Raw genomic sequence first — 14,389 nt, forward strand, 5'->3', positions numbered from 1 at the left:
GGAAATGACTCATACAGCATGAGACCCATCCACTCTAGCAGGGCAGACCCTGGGAAGCTGGCTGCTGCTGGAACTGTCTTTGGAAGTACAAAAACAATAACTGGTGACTGTGGTATTTACTACACACCAGGAACTGTTCTAAGCACTTCGCATATAATAACATTATTAATCCTCACAAAACTCTGAGGTAGGTACAGGCATACCTCAGATATATTGCAGGTTCAGTTCTAGATCACCACAATAAAGTAAATATTGCACTAAAGCAAGTAACATGAATTTTTTGTTTCCCAGTGCGTATAAAAGCCATGTTTATACTATAGTAGCCTATTAAGTGTGTAGTAACATTATGCCTAAAACAATTTACATATGTTAATTAAAAAATACTTTAGGCCAGATGTGGTGGCTCATGCCTATAATCCTAACACTTTGGTAGGCTGAGGTGGGAGGATCACTGGAGCACAGGAGGTTGAGGCTGCAGTGAGCTCTGATCCCGCCACTGCACTCCAGCCTGGGCAACAGAGTGAGACCCTGTTTCAAACAAACCAACAAAATACTTTATTGCTAAAAGATGCTAACAGTCATCTGAGCCTTCAGTGAGTGTTAATCTTTTTGCTGGTGGAGGGTCTTGCCTTGATGTTAATGGGTGCTGACTGATCAGGTTGGTGGTTGCTGAAGACTGGGGTGACTGTGACAATTTCTGAAAATAGGACAACAGTGAAGTTTGCTGCATTGATTGATTCTTCTTTTCGTGAAAAATTTCTCTGTTGCACGGTGATGCTGTTTGATAGCATTTTACCCATAGTAGAACTTCTTTAAAAATTTGAATCAGTCCTCTCAAACCTTGCTACCGCTTTATCCAACTATGTATATGTCATATTCTAAATCCTTTGTTGTCATTTCAAGGATGTTCACAGCATCTTCACCAGAGTAGACTCCATCTCAAGAAACTATTTTCTTTGCTCATCTGTAAGAAGCAACTGCATCCATTCAAGTTTTATCGTGAGATTGCAGCAATTCAGTTACATCTTCAGGTCCCACTTCTAATCCTAGTTCTCCTGCTATTTCCACAAGATCTTAGATCTGCAATTACTTCATCCACTGATGTCTTGAACCCCACAAAGTCATCCATAATTCCAAAGTTTGGAATCAATTTATTTCAAACTGTTATTAATGTTGATATTTTTATCTCCTCCCATGAATCACAAATATTCTTAATGGTAGAATGGTGAATTATTTCCAGAAGGTTTTCAATTTACTTTGCCCAGGTCCAAATAAGCTTTGAAAGTCAAAATTACTCCTTGATCCATGGGCTGCAGAATGGATGTTGTGTTAGCAGGCATGAAGACATTAATCTCCTTGTATATTTCCATCAGAGATCTTGATGACCAGGCACATTGTCAATAAGCAGGAATATTATGAAAGGAATATTTTTTCCTGAGAGTAGGTTTCAACAACGGGCTTAAATTATTCAGTAAACCATATTGTAAACAGATGTGCTGTCATCCAGGCTTAGTTGTTCGATTTCCAGAGCACAGGCAGGGTAGATTTAGCATAATTTTGAAGGGCCCTTGGATTTTCAGAATGGTCAATTAGCATTGACTTCAAATTAAAGTCACCAGCTGCATTAACCCCTAACGAGAGAGGCAGCCAGTTCTTTAAATTTTGAAGCCAGGCATTGACTTCTCTCTAGCTATGAAAGTTCTAGATGGCATTTTCTTCCAATGCTATTTTGTCTACATTGAAAATCACTTATTTAATGTTGCCACCCTCATCAATGATCTTAGCAGGTGTTCTGGATAACCTTGCTGCAGCTTCTACCTCAGCACTTGCTGCTTCACCTTGCACTTTTAGGTTATGAAAATAGCTTATTTCCTTAAACCTCATGAACCAACCTCCGCTAGCTTCAGACTTTTCTTCTGCAGTTCCCTCACCTCTCTCAGCCTTCATAGAATTGAAGAGAGTTAAGGCCTTGCTCTGAATTAGGCTTTGGCTTAAGGAAAGATTGTGACTGGTTTGATCTTCTGTCCAGAGACCACTAAAACTTTCTACATATTGCCAATAAGGTTGTTTTGCTTTCTTACCACTTATGTGTTCGCAAGAGTAGCATTTTTAATTTCCTTCAATAAATTTACATTTGCATTTGCAATTTGGCTAACGTTTGGTACAAGAGGCCTAGCTTTCAGCCCATCTCAGTTCTTGGCATGCCTTCCTCACTAAGCTTAACTATTTCTAGCTTTTGATTTAAAGCAAGAGATGTGTAATTCATCCTTTCACTTGAACACTTAGAGGCCATTGTGGTGGTATTATTATTATTATTTTGAGGTGGAGTCTTGCTCTGTCACCCAGGCTGGAGTGCAGTGGTGTGATCCTGACTCACTGCAGCCTCTGCCTCCTGGGTTCGAGTGATTCTCCTGCCTCAGCCTCCTGAGTAACTGGGATTACAGGCATCTGCCACCATGCCTGGCTAATTTTTGTATCTTTATTAGAGACAGGATTTCACCATGTTGGCCAGGCTGGTCTCAACCTCCTGACCTCAAGTGGTCCACCTGCCTCGGCCTCCCAAAAATGCTATGATCACAGGCGTGAGCCTCCACACCCGGCCCATTGTAGGGTTATTAATTGGCCTAATTTTAATACTGTTGTGTCTCAAGGCATAGGGAGTCCTGAAGAGAGGGAGAGAGATGAAGGAATGGCTGGCTGGCGGAGCATTCAGAACACACATAACATTAAGTTAACTGCCTTAATATGAGTGTGGTTCATGGCACCCTAAAGCAATTACAATAGTAACATCAAAGATCACTGATCACAGATAAACATGACAGATATAATGATAATGAAAAGACTTGAAATATTGTTAGAATACCAAAATGTGACACAGACATGAAGTGAGCACATACTGTTGGAAAAATAGCTCTGATAGACCTGCTTGAGATAGGGTCACCGCAAACATTCAATTTGTAAAAAATGCAATATCTGCAAAGTGTAATAAGTTGAAGTGCAATAAAATGAAGTATTGTTATTATTCCCACTTCATAGATGAAGAAACTAAGGCTCCAATAGGTAAGTTGCCCAAAGAGACGATTACACAAAAGCATGAATATCAGGAGACATTTTAGAAGCCATTTTAGAGGCTGTGTACTATAGTCACATAGTGAGTAAGTGGTAGAATCAGGATTCACACCCAGAAGCCTAACTCCGAAGATCATGGTCTTAACCTCAAGACTATATGGCCTTTTTGTTTAACAAACAGTGGTTGAATTGCTACTGTGTGCACAGCCCTGTGCTACATACTGGTAGTACAGAGATAAAACTGACTCCATGTCCAAACTCATTTATGGGGTATATACCAGAATTTCTAATTAGTTGGGATTCAGTTGAGTGACAAGACTCTTCTTTTGGAGAGCTTGGGCACGGGGCTAGGCTTCAGGCAGAGATGGAAGACTAGACATTCTCACAGAATAACAGGGCATAGTGTAGGTAGACTGAGGAGAGTTGAGGCCTGATGGCAGTGCAGGCACTCAGAAATCCTGCCTGGGCCTCTAGACCAGGAAGAGTGGCTTAATTCCAAATCCTGCAGGACAGGATTTAGGGACTGAACCTACAGATCAGTGGGCAGTCTCTTCTTTGGAGTTGGCTCTGAGGAGCTCAGGAAGCAGAGGCAAGGGCATGGGAGGAGTGGATCAAATACTGCTTTGATGTTTCTTAATTACAAACACACAGAGCTTTGATGTGGATATGGCAGATATCTCTCAATAATGTCTAAGATTTCCAGTGTTAAATGTTCACTCACTCATTTATTCATTCACTCACTTATCCATTCATCTATTCATTTATCCTCCCACTCACTCATGAGCTGGAGAAAATATCTTCCAGAACTCATAGGGAGAACTGCTGTATGTGTTCAGAAGGAATACTTTATAAGCTGAGTCAGATGGAGAGTAAGATGCTCAAAGACCTTGCTCAGTGAAAAGGAGATGGTGATTTGTATGCTCTCCAAGGAGGGTGAGTATGTTAGATGCAGGTTTTGTTTTATGGAGTAAGGTTATGCCAGTCTGGGCCAGAGCTGAATTGCTGAGGACATGGAGAAGCCAAGACCTGACAGAAACAACTGCTATCTTTGTTTTTCTTCTCTTCATCTAATCTATCACCATTCCCTGTAATTTTACCTCTTAAATACCTCAATGAATCTGTTCTTACTCTATGCCTGTTGTTACCATTCTAGCTCAAATTCTTATTTAGTCTGACCTGTACTACTGCAAAGATCTTCTAACCAGCCTTCCTGCCTCCTATCTTTTCTCCTTCCAGTCCATCCTCTACACCATTGTTAGAGTGATCTTTCTAAATCTCAGATCTAATTATGTTAATCCCTTGGCTCAAAATCTTTGATCTTAAAAGATAAAGTCCATACCCCATAGCATAGTATTCAGACCTCTTTCTAGCTTCATCACCTACCTATGTCCCATCTCCCACCATTCCTTAAGTTCTTCAGGAGTACTCACTGTCAAAAACTCTCCCGTCTGCCAAAATACCACTCCTTTACTTTTCTGCTTGGAAAACTCTTCTTTAGAAAAGTTGTTCTCCTTATATTGCCAAATAAGCACATTTTCATGTGATGCTCCTGGGCTTGGTACAGATTCCACCCATGGGGATCATTATGCCTTCTACCATATAGTCCCATTTTCCTCCTGAGCATATGATAGTATGGCACTTCCTTACCCCTTGAAAGTTGGGTGTGGGTTTATGACTTTCTTTGGCCAATGAAATAGGAAAAGTGCAAGTTTTTAGAGCCAATACATGACTCACATACTTTCTTCCCCTCTGGTAGTTGCTCTGTCAGTCTTTATCCTGGAATAAAGATGACTAAAAGCAGAGCACCCAGCCAATCCTTAATGGATATGTAATAATAATAAAAAATAAAACCTTGTTGTTTAAGCTACTGAGATTTGAGATTGCTTGTTCCTGAAGAACCCAGCCTATCCTAACGGATATATTATCTCCTCTTTGACATCTTCCATGACTACCCCAAACCACCATGTTTCTACTTTACCTGAACTTGTGTGACTCATTTTTTTGTCTTTTGAGACAGTCTTGCTCTTTCACCCAGGCTGGAGTGCCGTGATGTCATCTCAGCTCCCTGCAACATCTGCCTCCCGGGTTCAAGTGATTCTCCTGCCTCAGCCTCCCAGGTAGCTGGGATTACAGGTGCACACCACTAAGGCTGGCTAACTTTTGTATTTTTAATAGAGATGGGATTTCACCATGTTGGCCAGGCTGGCCTCAAACTCCTGACCTCAAGTGATCTACCTACCTTGGCCTCCCAGAGTGCTGGGATTACAGGCGTGAGCCACCATGCCTGGCTAACTCATTTTTTTAAATATCTGGTGCTGATGACATATTACCTCATATTGCTAATTATCAATTTGCTGTTATATCTTGGCTACCTTCACAACTCTATTGAGGCTTCCTGAGGGTAGGTATGGTGGTTGTTCCATGTTATTATCACACTAAGTATAGTTCATGGCTAAGGCAATATTTTGTAATGGGTGCAGGAGAGAGACAGATTACTTCTGAATGAATCTTAGTTTCCTCACCTGTAAGATGAGAGTAACAGCATATATTCTCCAGGGTTTTCCAACATTTGTGTATAACAGGTGCAACCTATATAAAAATAATGGCATACTGAAATTATTTTTCTCATTATTTATTTTTATTATAACTATAGATGGCATTCAGTAGATGCTTGTGAATAAAGCAATCTTTCATTGATGGAGGTGTGGTGGTACCTGCATTAGACATGGAATCAGAAGTCCTGGATTTGGCTGGGCACGGTGGCTCATGCCTGTAATCCCAGCACTTTGGGAGATTGAGGCAGGAGGATCACTTGAGTTCAGGTGTTCCAGACCAGCCTGGACTACATAGTGAGACCTTGTCTCTACAAAAGTAAAAAAAATTAGCCAGGCAGGGTGGCACGTGCATTGTGGTCCTAGCTACTTGAGAGGCTGAGGTGGGAGGATCACTTGAGCTTGGGAATTTGACGCTGCAGTGAGCAGTGATCATGCACTCAGGACTGGATGACAGAGTGACACCCTGTCTCAAAACAAAAAACACTGGGTACAGTGGCAAGCGCCTGTAGTCCTAGCTATTCGGCAGGCTGAGGTGGGAGGATCACTTGAGCCTAGGAGTTCAAGGCTGTGGTGAGCTGTGATGATTGCACCACTGCTCTCTAGCCTGAGTGACAGAGTGAGACCCTGTCTCTTTAAAAAAAAAAAAAAGTCCCAGATTTAAGGCCTAGCTTTTTGTCACTAGCTTTGTGACCTTGACCTTGGGAAAGTCACTTGCCCTTTCTGCATTTTTTGCATTCTCAACTATAAAATGTAAATAATAATGACACCTACCTCACTGGAATCTCATAGAATTTAAATGAGATAATATATGAGGACATGTTTTATACATGCTTAAGCATCGCACATTGTAAAACTGTAATGATACAGAGAAGATTGGCTGGTCCCTCACATGAGGACTGTGTGGAAAATTTGGAGGCATCCCAGTTTGCTGTTGGTCTTGTCTTTGTTGCTTGCTTATGTGTTTGTCTTTCCAACTAGACTATGAACTACTTATGATTAAGAAGTGTCTTCAAGTTATTTTTTGAAAAACTGTTTATTTCTTCTTATATAAGAGTAATACGTGCTCATCGTAGAGATAATAAAAATACATGAAGAAGTCTGGGCACAGTGGTTCACACCTGTAATCCTAGCACTTTGGGAGGCTGAGGTGGGTGGATTGCTTGAGCTCCAGAGTTTGAGACCAGCCTGGGCAACATGGTAAAATGTCGTCTGTACTAAAAATACAAAAAATAGCCGGGTATGGTGGTGTGCTACTCAGGAGGCTGAGGTGGGAGGATCGCTTGAGCCCAGGGGTTGGAGGTTGCAGTGAGCCAAGATTGCTCCACTGCATTCCAGCCTGGGTCACAGAGTGAGACCTTGTCTCAAAAAAAAAAAAAAAAAAAATTACATGAAGAAAATTAAAATCTCAGTAATTCTTGTCTCTTATTCAAAGATAGTCTCTATTAACCTTTTGATGTGTTTCTTCTATTTTTTTCTGTGCACATATAGTTACAAAACTAATAGATCACACATACAAGTATTGTCTCATATCATTAAATATTCTTACATACATGAACTTACATAAAAATTCTTACATTTTAATCATTCTCCTGTTGTTGAATATATAAGTTGATGATATGTTTTCACTGTTAGATAAAGTTGTAACAAATGTGTTTTTGTGCATACGTATTTGTCTGATTTTCTATTTTTATAGGGAAATTTTTTCTAATTTTGTAGGAAAAATTCCCAGAAGGAATATTTATGGGTCAAAGAGTATGCACATTTTTAATGCTCTTAAGACTTCCCAGTTGATTCCCAGAAAGGCTAAACCAAGTTCCACTCCCACAAGCAAGATGTGAAGTTATATATTTCACTGCATGCTTATCAATAATGGGAATTATTAAAAATAAGGGGCTGGGCACAGTGGCACAAAACCTTAGTCCTAGCTATTTGGAGACTGAGGTGGGGGGATTGCTTGAGCCCAGAAATTCAAAATTGCAGTGAGCTATGATTGTGCCAGGGCACTCAGCCTGGGCAACAGAATAAGGCTTTGTCTTAAAAAAAAAAAAAAAAAAAGAAACAAAAATAAGGTTAAAACTTTTTATGTAATAATTACCCACTCAACGTTTCTTCTGTGACTTACTTGTTCATGCCTCTTGTCCACTTTTCCATTAGGATTTTAATTATTCTTATTGAATTCTATGAGATTTTAAAAATCATTTTATTCTAGTCAACAAGCACAATACAAGACACATAATAGATGCTCCTTAAATATGCCTTGGGTTGGTCATGGTGGTTCACCCCTGTAATCCCAGCACTTTGGGAGGCCAAGGCGGGTGGATCACCTGAGGTTGGGAGTTCGAGACCTGCCTGACCAACATGGAGAAACCCCGTCTCTACTAAAAATACAAAATTAGCTGGTCATGGTGGTGCATGGCTGTAATCCCAGGTACTCAGGAGGCTGAGGCAGGAGAATCGCTTGAACCTAGGAGGCAGAGGTTGCAGTGAGCTGAGATCACACCATTGTACTCCAGCCTGGGCAACAAGAGCGAAACTCTGTCTCAAAAAAAAAAAAAAATGCCTTGGGTTATTAGTTAATTGTCTTGGGGACTTTTTAGGAACCAAAGCAGACTTTCTAAGAGATTGCTTCTTTTCTTTTCCTGCCCAGGACACAGCTGGGCAGGAGCGGTACCGGACCATCACGACAGCCTATTACCGTGGGGCCATGGGCTTCATTCTGATGTATGACATCACCAATGAAGAGTCCTTCAATGCTGTCCAAGATTGGTATGAGACTCATATTCATTCATTAATTTAGCAAACTGTTCATTAAAACCTAACATGTGCTAGGTCCTGTATTGCGTGCTAGGGAAGCCCCGATGACCCAGATGAATCAGACATGGTTCCTGGCCTCAGGAGTTCACAGATGAGAGGGGAAGATAGATCCATAAGCAGGAATGAAAATATCATGTGATAGGCTGGGTGCAGTGGCTCACGCCTGTAATCCCAGCACTTTGGGAGGCCGAGGTGGCCAGAGCACCTGAGGTCAGGAGTTCGAGACAAGCCTGGCCAACATGGTGAAACCCCGTCTCTACTAAAAATACAAAAATTAGCCAGGTGTGGTGGCACGTGCCTGTAATCCCAGCTACTCAGGAGGCTAAGGTAGGAGAAATGCTTGAACCTGGGAGGCAGAGGTTGCAGTGAGCCGAGATCACACCACTGCACTCCAGCCTGGGCAACAGAATGAGACTCTGTCTAAAAAGAAAAAAGAAAAGAAAATGTGTGCTAGGTGCAGTGATGAAGCCAGTCATCAGAGCTGTGGGAACCCAGCAGAGGGCTCTCTGACCCAGTTTAGGGAGTCAGAGAAGGTGCCCTGAAGTTGCTGACACATATGCTGCATTTTGTAAGATGAACAGGAGTTAGCTCGAGGGACAAATGAATAAGGGTGTTCCAGAAAACAAGTACAGATGTGCAAAGGTGAGAAGGTAGGTGTGAGTGTTGAAGGGCACAGGTCACGAAGGGTTTTGTGTGCTGCTATAAGGAGTTTGGATTCTGTCCCATAGATGATGACATATGAATTAGAAACCAACACGTTCAGATTTGTGTTTCAGGAAGATTACTGTAGCTCTAGTGGAGAGTGAATCCACATAGCACTTCTCTATAAAGTTTATCCCTGAGCTGAGCCGGGTGTCCAGGAGCACATACAGTCCAAGTTCATCAAGGCTCAATATACAATGGAAATTAGTACAGCACCCCACAGTTGCAACCTCTGAGCAACTTATAGCTTTCCTCCGGGGGCACGATTCCCAGGAGAAGGGAGCCTGAGGGGAAGGACACGTGAGAGGGAGGGCCAGGACCCAGTGTCCCTGCTCAGATGAGGATGGGGGAAGATGGGACATCTGTGCAGTGGCTGTCCTTCAGAATCAGAGAGGCCGAGCAGGCCAGGCACACAGCAGCAGGGCAGGCCAGTGCTGGGCTCATCTCCTGCTCCCTTTTGCCCAATAGTGACCCTTTGAGGATTTCGCTTCTCCCAGGGAGCAGTTGTCATAATTGTGTGAAGCTGTGCTGGCTTCACATACACAGCTTGAGCTGAGAGTGACCTTGTGGGCTGCCTGCTACACTCCCCTGTTCTGACCAGCAGTTCAGGGTGTCATCAGCATGTCTGTCATTCCTGGAGGTCTGTGTTCTTTTCTGCCTCTTGGTTATCCTCTTCTTCCTCGTTTCTGCCCCTTCCTTTTTAATAACTCTTTCTTCCCTCTACCTTGGGTTTTTCTCCTCTCCTTCCTCTGTTCTCTTCCCCTTTCCTTTACTCTCTCCACTCATCATTTTCTTCCCTTCCTCCCCTCTCCCTGCTCCTCCTCTTCTCTCTCATCACATCTCCCCTGAAGTGTCTCCGCACTGCCCATTTCCCTGTTGGCCTTGACCCCCTTCCCTTCCTCCCTCAGTCTCTGTTCATTCTGCCTCAGGAACACAGTGACTTGAACACCTGGTGATGATTCCTCCAAGAATAACCTGAGTTTGTTGCTAATCTGGGAGCTGAGAGGAAATGGGGTGGGAGGAGGGAGGAAGATGAAAGAAAGAGTAGCGCCAGGCGTGGTGGCTCACGCCTGTAATCCCAGCACTTTGGGAGGCTGAGGCAGGCAGATCACGAGGTCAGGAGATCGAGACCATCCTGACTAACATGGTGAAACCCCGTCTCTACTAAAATACAAAAAAGTAGCTGGGCGTGGTGGTGGGCGCCTGTAGTCCCAGCTGCTCGGGAGGCTGAGGCAGGGGAGTGGCGTGAACCCAGGAGGTGGAGCTTGCAGTGAGCCGAGATCACACCACTGCACTCCAGCCTGGGTGACAGAGCGAGACTCCGTCTCAAGAAAAAAAAAAAGAGTAGCATGGGAGATAAGGAGAGCTGGACCAAGTTACCTGTCTTGAGTCTGAAGACTGAGTGTCTATCTCTCCCAAGCCCCGGCATTTGAGTTTTGTCTGTGGGTAACTTGGTCTCAGCCTCACCCCTACCTGCCATCCAAGCCCCAGTGCCCAGAATGGGGCCTGGTTTCTTGTGGGCCCACAAGAAGTGGTGGTTGAGTGAATTCCATCCTTTGGGGGAATGGCTTCTCACCATAAGTGAGAAGGTTGGTGGTAAGATCAGCTTTAAGAACAGGGTCAGTAATAGGTTCAGGTTGCAGTTAGGGTTGAGTTGGATTGTCAGTGTCAGGGTAGAGTCAGATTCAAGATCTGCTTCAGGACTAACCATTCACTGGCTCGTTCATTTATCAAACATTCACTGACACCTTCTCTACTCTGTGTTCTGTGCTGGGTATTGGCATCCCAAAGATGAATAAGCCGGTCCTTGCCCTCAGGGAGAGATAGAAATTCAGCCAAATATAATAGGTGCCATGGTAAATGTGCAGGAGACCAAAAGAGGAAGTAATCACTTCTAACTGATGGGGTCTTTGGGGAATGTTAGGCTCATCTCCACAAAAAGATGTCTCCATAATATAAGAGAGTCCTTTTTTATTTCCTCTTAAAATTTTGTTTTTAATTATAGAAGTAATACATGCTCACTTTCAATAATGTGAAAAGTACAGAAATTTGAAAAGTTTTTTTTTTTTTTTTTGAGACGGAGTCTCACTCTGTCACCCAGGCTGGAGTGTAGTGACGCCATCTTGGCTCACCGCAAGCTCCGCCTCCCAGGTTCACGCCATTCTCCTGCCTCAGCCTCCTGAGTAGCTGGGACTACAGGCGCCCGCCACCATGCCCGGCTAATTTTTTTTTTAATTTTTAGTGGAGATGGGGTTTCACCATGTTAGCCAGGATGGTCTCAATCTCCTGACCTCGTGATCCACCCACCTCTGCCTCCCAAAGTGCTGGGATTACAGTTGTGAGCCACCACGCCTGGCCGAAAAGTTTTTTTTTTTTTTTTTTTTTGAGATGGAGTCTTGCTCTGCCGCCCAGGCTGGAGTGCAGTGGCCGGATCTCAGCTCACTACAAGCTCCGCCTCCCGGGTTTACGCCATTCTCCCACCTCAGCCTCCCGAGTAGCTGGGACTACAGGCGCCCGCCACCTCGCCCGGCTAGTTTTTTTGTATTTTTTTTTAGTAGAGACGGGGTTTCACCGTGTTAGCCAGGATGGTCTCGATCTCCTGACCTCGTGATCCGCCCGTCTTGGCCTCCCAAAGTGCTGGGATTACAGGCTTGAGCCACCGCGCCCGGCCCGAAAAGTATTTTTTAAAAGTCTTATAATCATCTTATGTGAAGGTAACCACTGCTGACATTTTGGTTTCTGCAAATAATCATAATCCAAGGCTTCAGGGAAGGTTTGTGAATCACATAGGAGGAGGTGGAGGCTAAGTGGATCTAGGGGAAGCTTGAAGAGGTTCCCCTAGATCCACTTAGTTGTGGGATCAGCACTGGGCCCAGTTGTAGGATCAGCACTGGGCCCTGGAGGATGAGTTAGTTGTGGGGAAGGAATTCTCAGTGTAGGCAAAGGCACAAGCCATGGAAGAGCTTTCGGGGAATGAGTGAAAAGGTTGGGAGGCAGGAGAATGGGTAATGAGGCTGGAGAGGGCACAGCATGAATGGTCTTGAACTAAGGAATCTGGACTTGATCACATAGCTAGCTGGGGGCCAGAGAAGGCTTTTAAGAAAGGATACATTGTGATCAAATACCTGTTTTAGAAAGAGCTCTCTGCCCAGTGAGGAGAGGGATGGCCAGATATGGTAGAGGTGGACTTCAAAGAGATGGATGAAGTTTGCAGCTAGGGCTTAGGAGTCAGCATCTGTGACAGTCAGCAGGGACAGGTATCTGTCTGTCCTCAGCTGAATTAATTGGCAGTAACTTGGGTGTTGCTAGTCCTGTCGTAGAGAAACCATTTCTTCACACTTTGCAGTTTTCTTTTTGTCATAGGAGGGTATGTGTCTTGGTCGGTTTGGGCTGCTACAACAAAAATGCTATAGACTTGGTGGCTTAAATGACAGACATTTCTTTCTCACAGTTCTGGAGCTAGGAAGTCCAAGATCAAGGCTTCAGCAGCTCCAGTATCCGGAGACAGCCATCTTCTTGTTGTATCCTCCCATGGCCAAGAGAGAAAGAGGGCTCTAGCCTCTTTCTCTTCTTGTATGGACACATTTATGAGGACTCTAGCCTCATTGACATAATTACATCCCAAAGACTCCACATCCAAATACCATTACATTGGGGATTAGGCTTCAACATATAAATCTGGAGGTAGGGACACAGACATTCAGTCTAGAGGAATATGATTAACATATCTCTTTCTATCTCATTTTAGGGCTACTCAGATCAAGACCTACTCCTGGGACAATGCACAAGTTATTCTGGTGGGGAACAAGTGTGACATGGAGGAAGAGAGGGTTGTTCCCACTGAGAAGGGCCGGCTCCTCGCAGAGCAGCTTGGTATGTACATGACACGTGTGTGCACGTGCGCAGGTGTACACATGCTCATGAGAGTGGGGTAAACAGGGCACGAGTGTGTTTGTATTTATGACATTAGTGTTGTGGTTGTGAATTATGTACCTATGTGATCTGTGCATGTTGTTTTATATTTGTATGATGTACATATGGGCTTTGTGCTGTGAGTTTTAGATAATTCATCATTTTTGATATGTATATATTTTGTTATATGGAATATGTAAATACATTTTAAATTTATAAACTCTTTTTTTTACCAGTTCCTTCCACAAAGGACTTGAGATGTCTTATAAAAATTGTCACAGTACAATAAAAATAAATAAGTGAGAAAATTGGAGCAAAGGGAAAGCAAGGGTGAGGGAAAAATAAGAGGAAGCTAGGGTAAGTATTAAGTTCTTGGACACCTGCAAGAGTTGGGCCAAAATGTTGCCTTTGAGCTTCCTGGCAACCATTGCCAAGAGGAAAACATAACCAGTTATATGGTTTAGAGTGTCCTAGTATAAAAACAAACTCGTTATTCCAGAGAAGCGCTCCTCTTCATCATCAACTGTAGAGCAGACTCTGTATGCTGAATGTGACCATGTCCTGAATATCAAACATCCTTCCAGCACTGAGTATTTATATGCTGTTCTTACAGTTTATTTCAATGCAAACTCATGCTTCTCACCAAAACACAATTCACAACAAAAGGAACTGTATGAAGGAACAAAATTATGTGGTTTGGGTATGTAGCTCATCAATGTCCTGACTTTTTTCAAGGTTAAAATATTTTGATCCTTGTGCTCCTTTGAGGCCTAGGTGCCCAGACCTGTCTCAGTGGCCCCAAAGCGGAACTCTACCTACCTTTGCTTTTATTTTATGTATTGGGGTCCGGGGTAAGGTTGCCTTACAAAAAGAGTTCCATGCCTGTAGGTTTGAAAGTTTGAAATCTCCCTCTAGAATAGATGTACTGCTTAGCTTTTAGCCAGTCTCCCTAAGTATATCTCACATCCTAAGTGTTGTAAGTATTGAGGAGTGGAGAGTTTAAAGTCTCTGATAGTTTCTGAAGAACAGATATGTGGGCTTATAGATGGGTAATCTGTATAAAATACAAGTGTGAATTGTGTGTTTTATATATTTGTATTATGTGTATTATGAGTATGTGTGTATGTGTGTGTCGTATACTTTATTCTCCCCAAGGTGGCCTGTAAACTGTAGCAAACTATAAGTGCTTAATAAACAGGGAGGTTGGGTCATCTTGGGCCTTGCTGTTTCTACACTATTGCAGAGGTTCTTGGAGTCCAGAAAGTGCCTCCATGTGGTCCATAGAACAATAAGCAAGTGATGAAGCCCACACCTCGAGAACTTCAGACAGTCCCTTT

General features: G+C 43.2%; 1 protein-coding gene across 3 annotated transcripts in view; it reads left to right on the plus strand.

The window, feature by feature from the left end:
• LOC105495047 (RAB3B, member RAS oncogene family) overlaps positions 1-14,389 on the plus strand; it is a 108,013-nt gene that overhangs the window by 69,400 nt on the left and 24,224 nt on the right. For all 3 annotated transcript variants that reach the window (XM_071093036.1, XM_011764195.3, XM_011764196.2), the window contains 2 exons: positions 8,272-8,390; positions 12,889-13,013. In XM_071093036.1, the coding sequence (XP_070949137.1) occupies positions 8,272-8,390; positions 12,889-13,013 (244 nt within the window). The remainder of the gene's footprint in view (positions 1-8,271; positions 8,391-12,888; positions 13,014-14,389) is intronic.

This window comes from Macaca nemestrina, chromosome 1 (assembly GCF_043159975.1).
Source record: "Macaca nemestrina isolate mMacNem1 chromosome 1, mMacNem.hap1, whole genome shotgun sequence".
NCBI classification, from domain to species: Eukaryota; Metazoa; Chordata; class Mammalia; order Primates; family Cercopithecidae; genus Macaca; species Macaca nemestrina.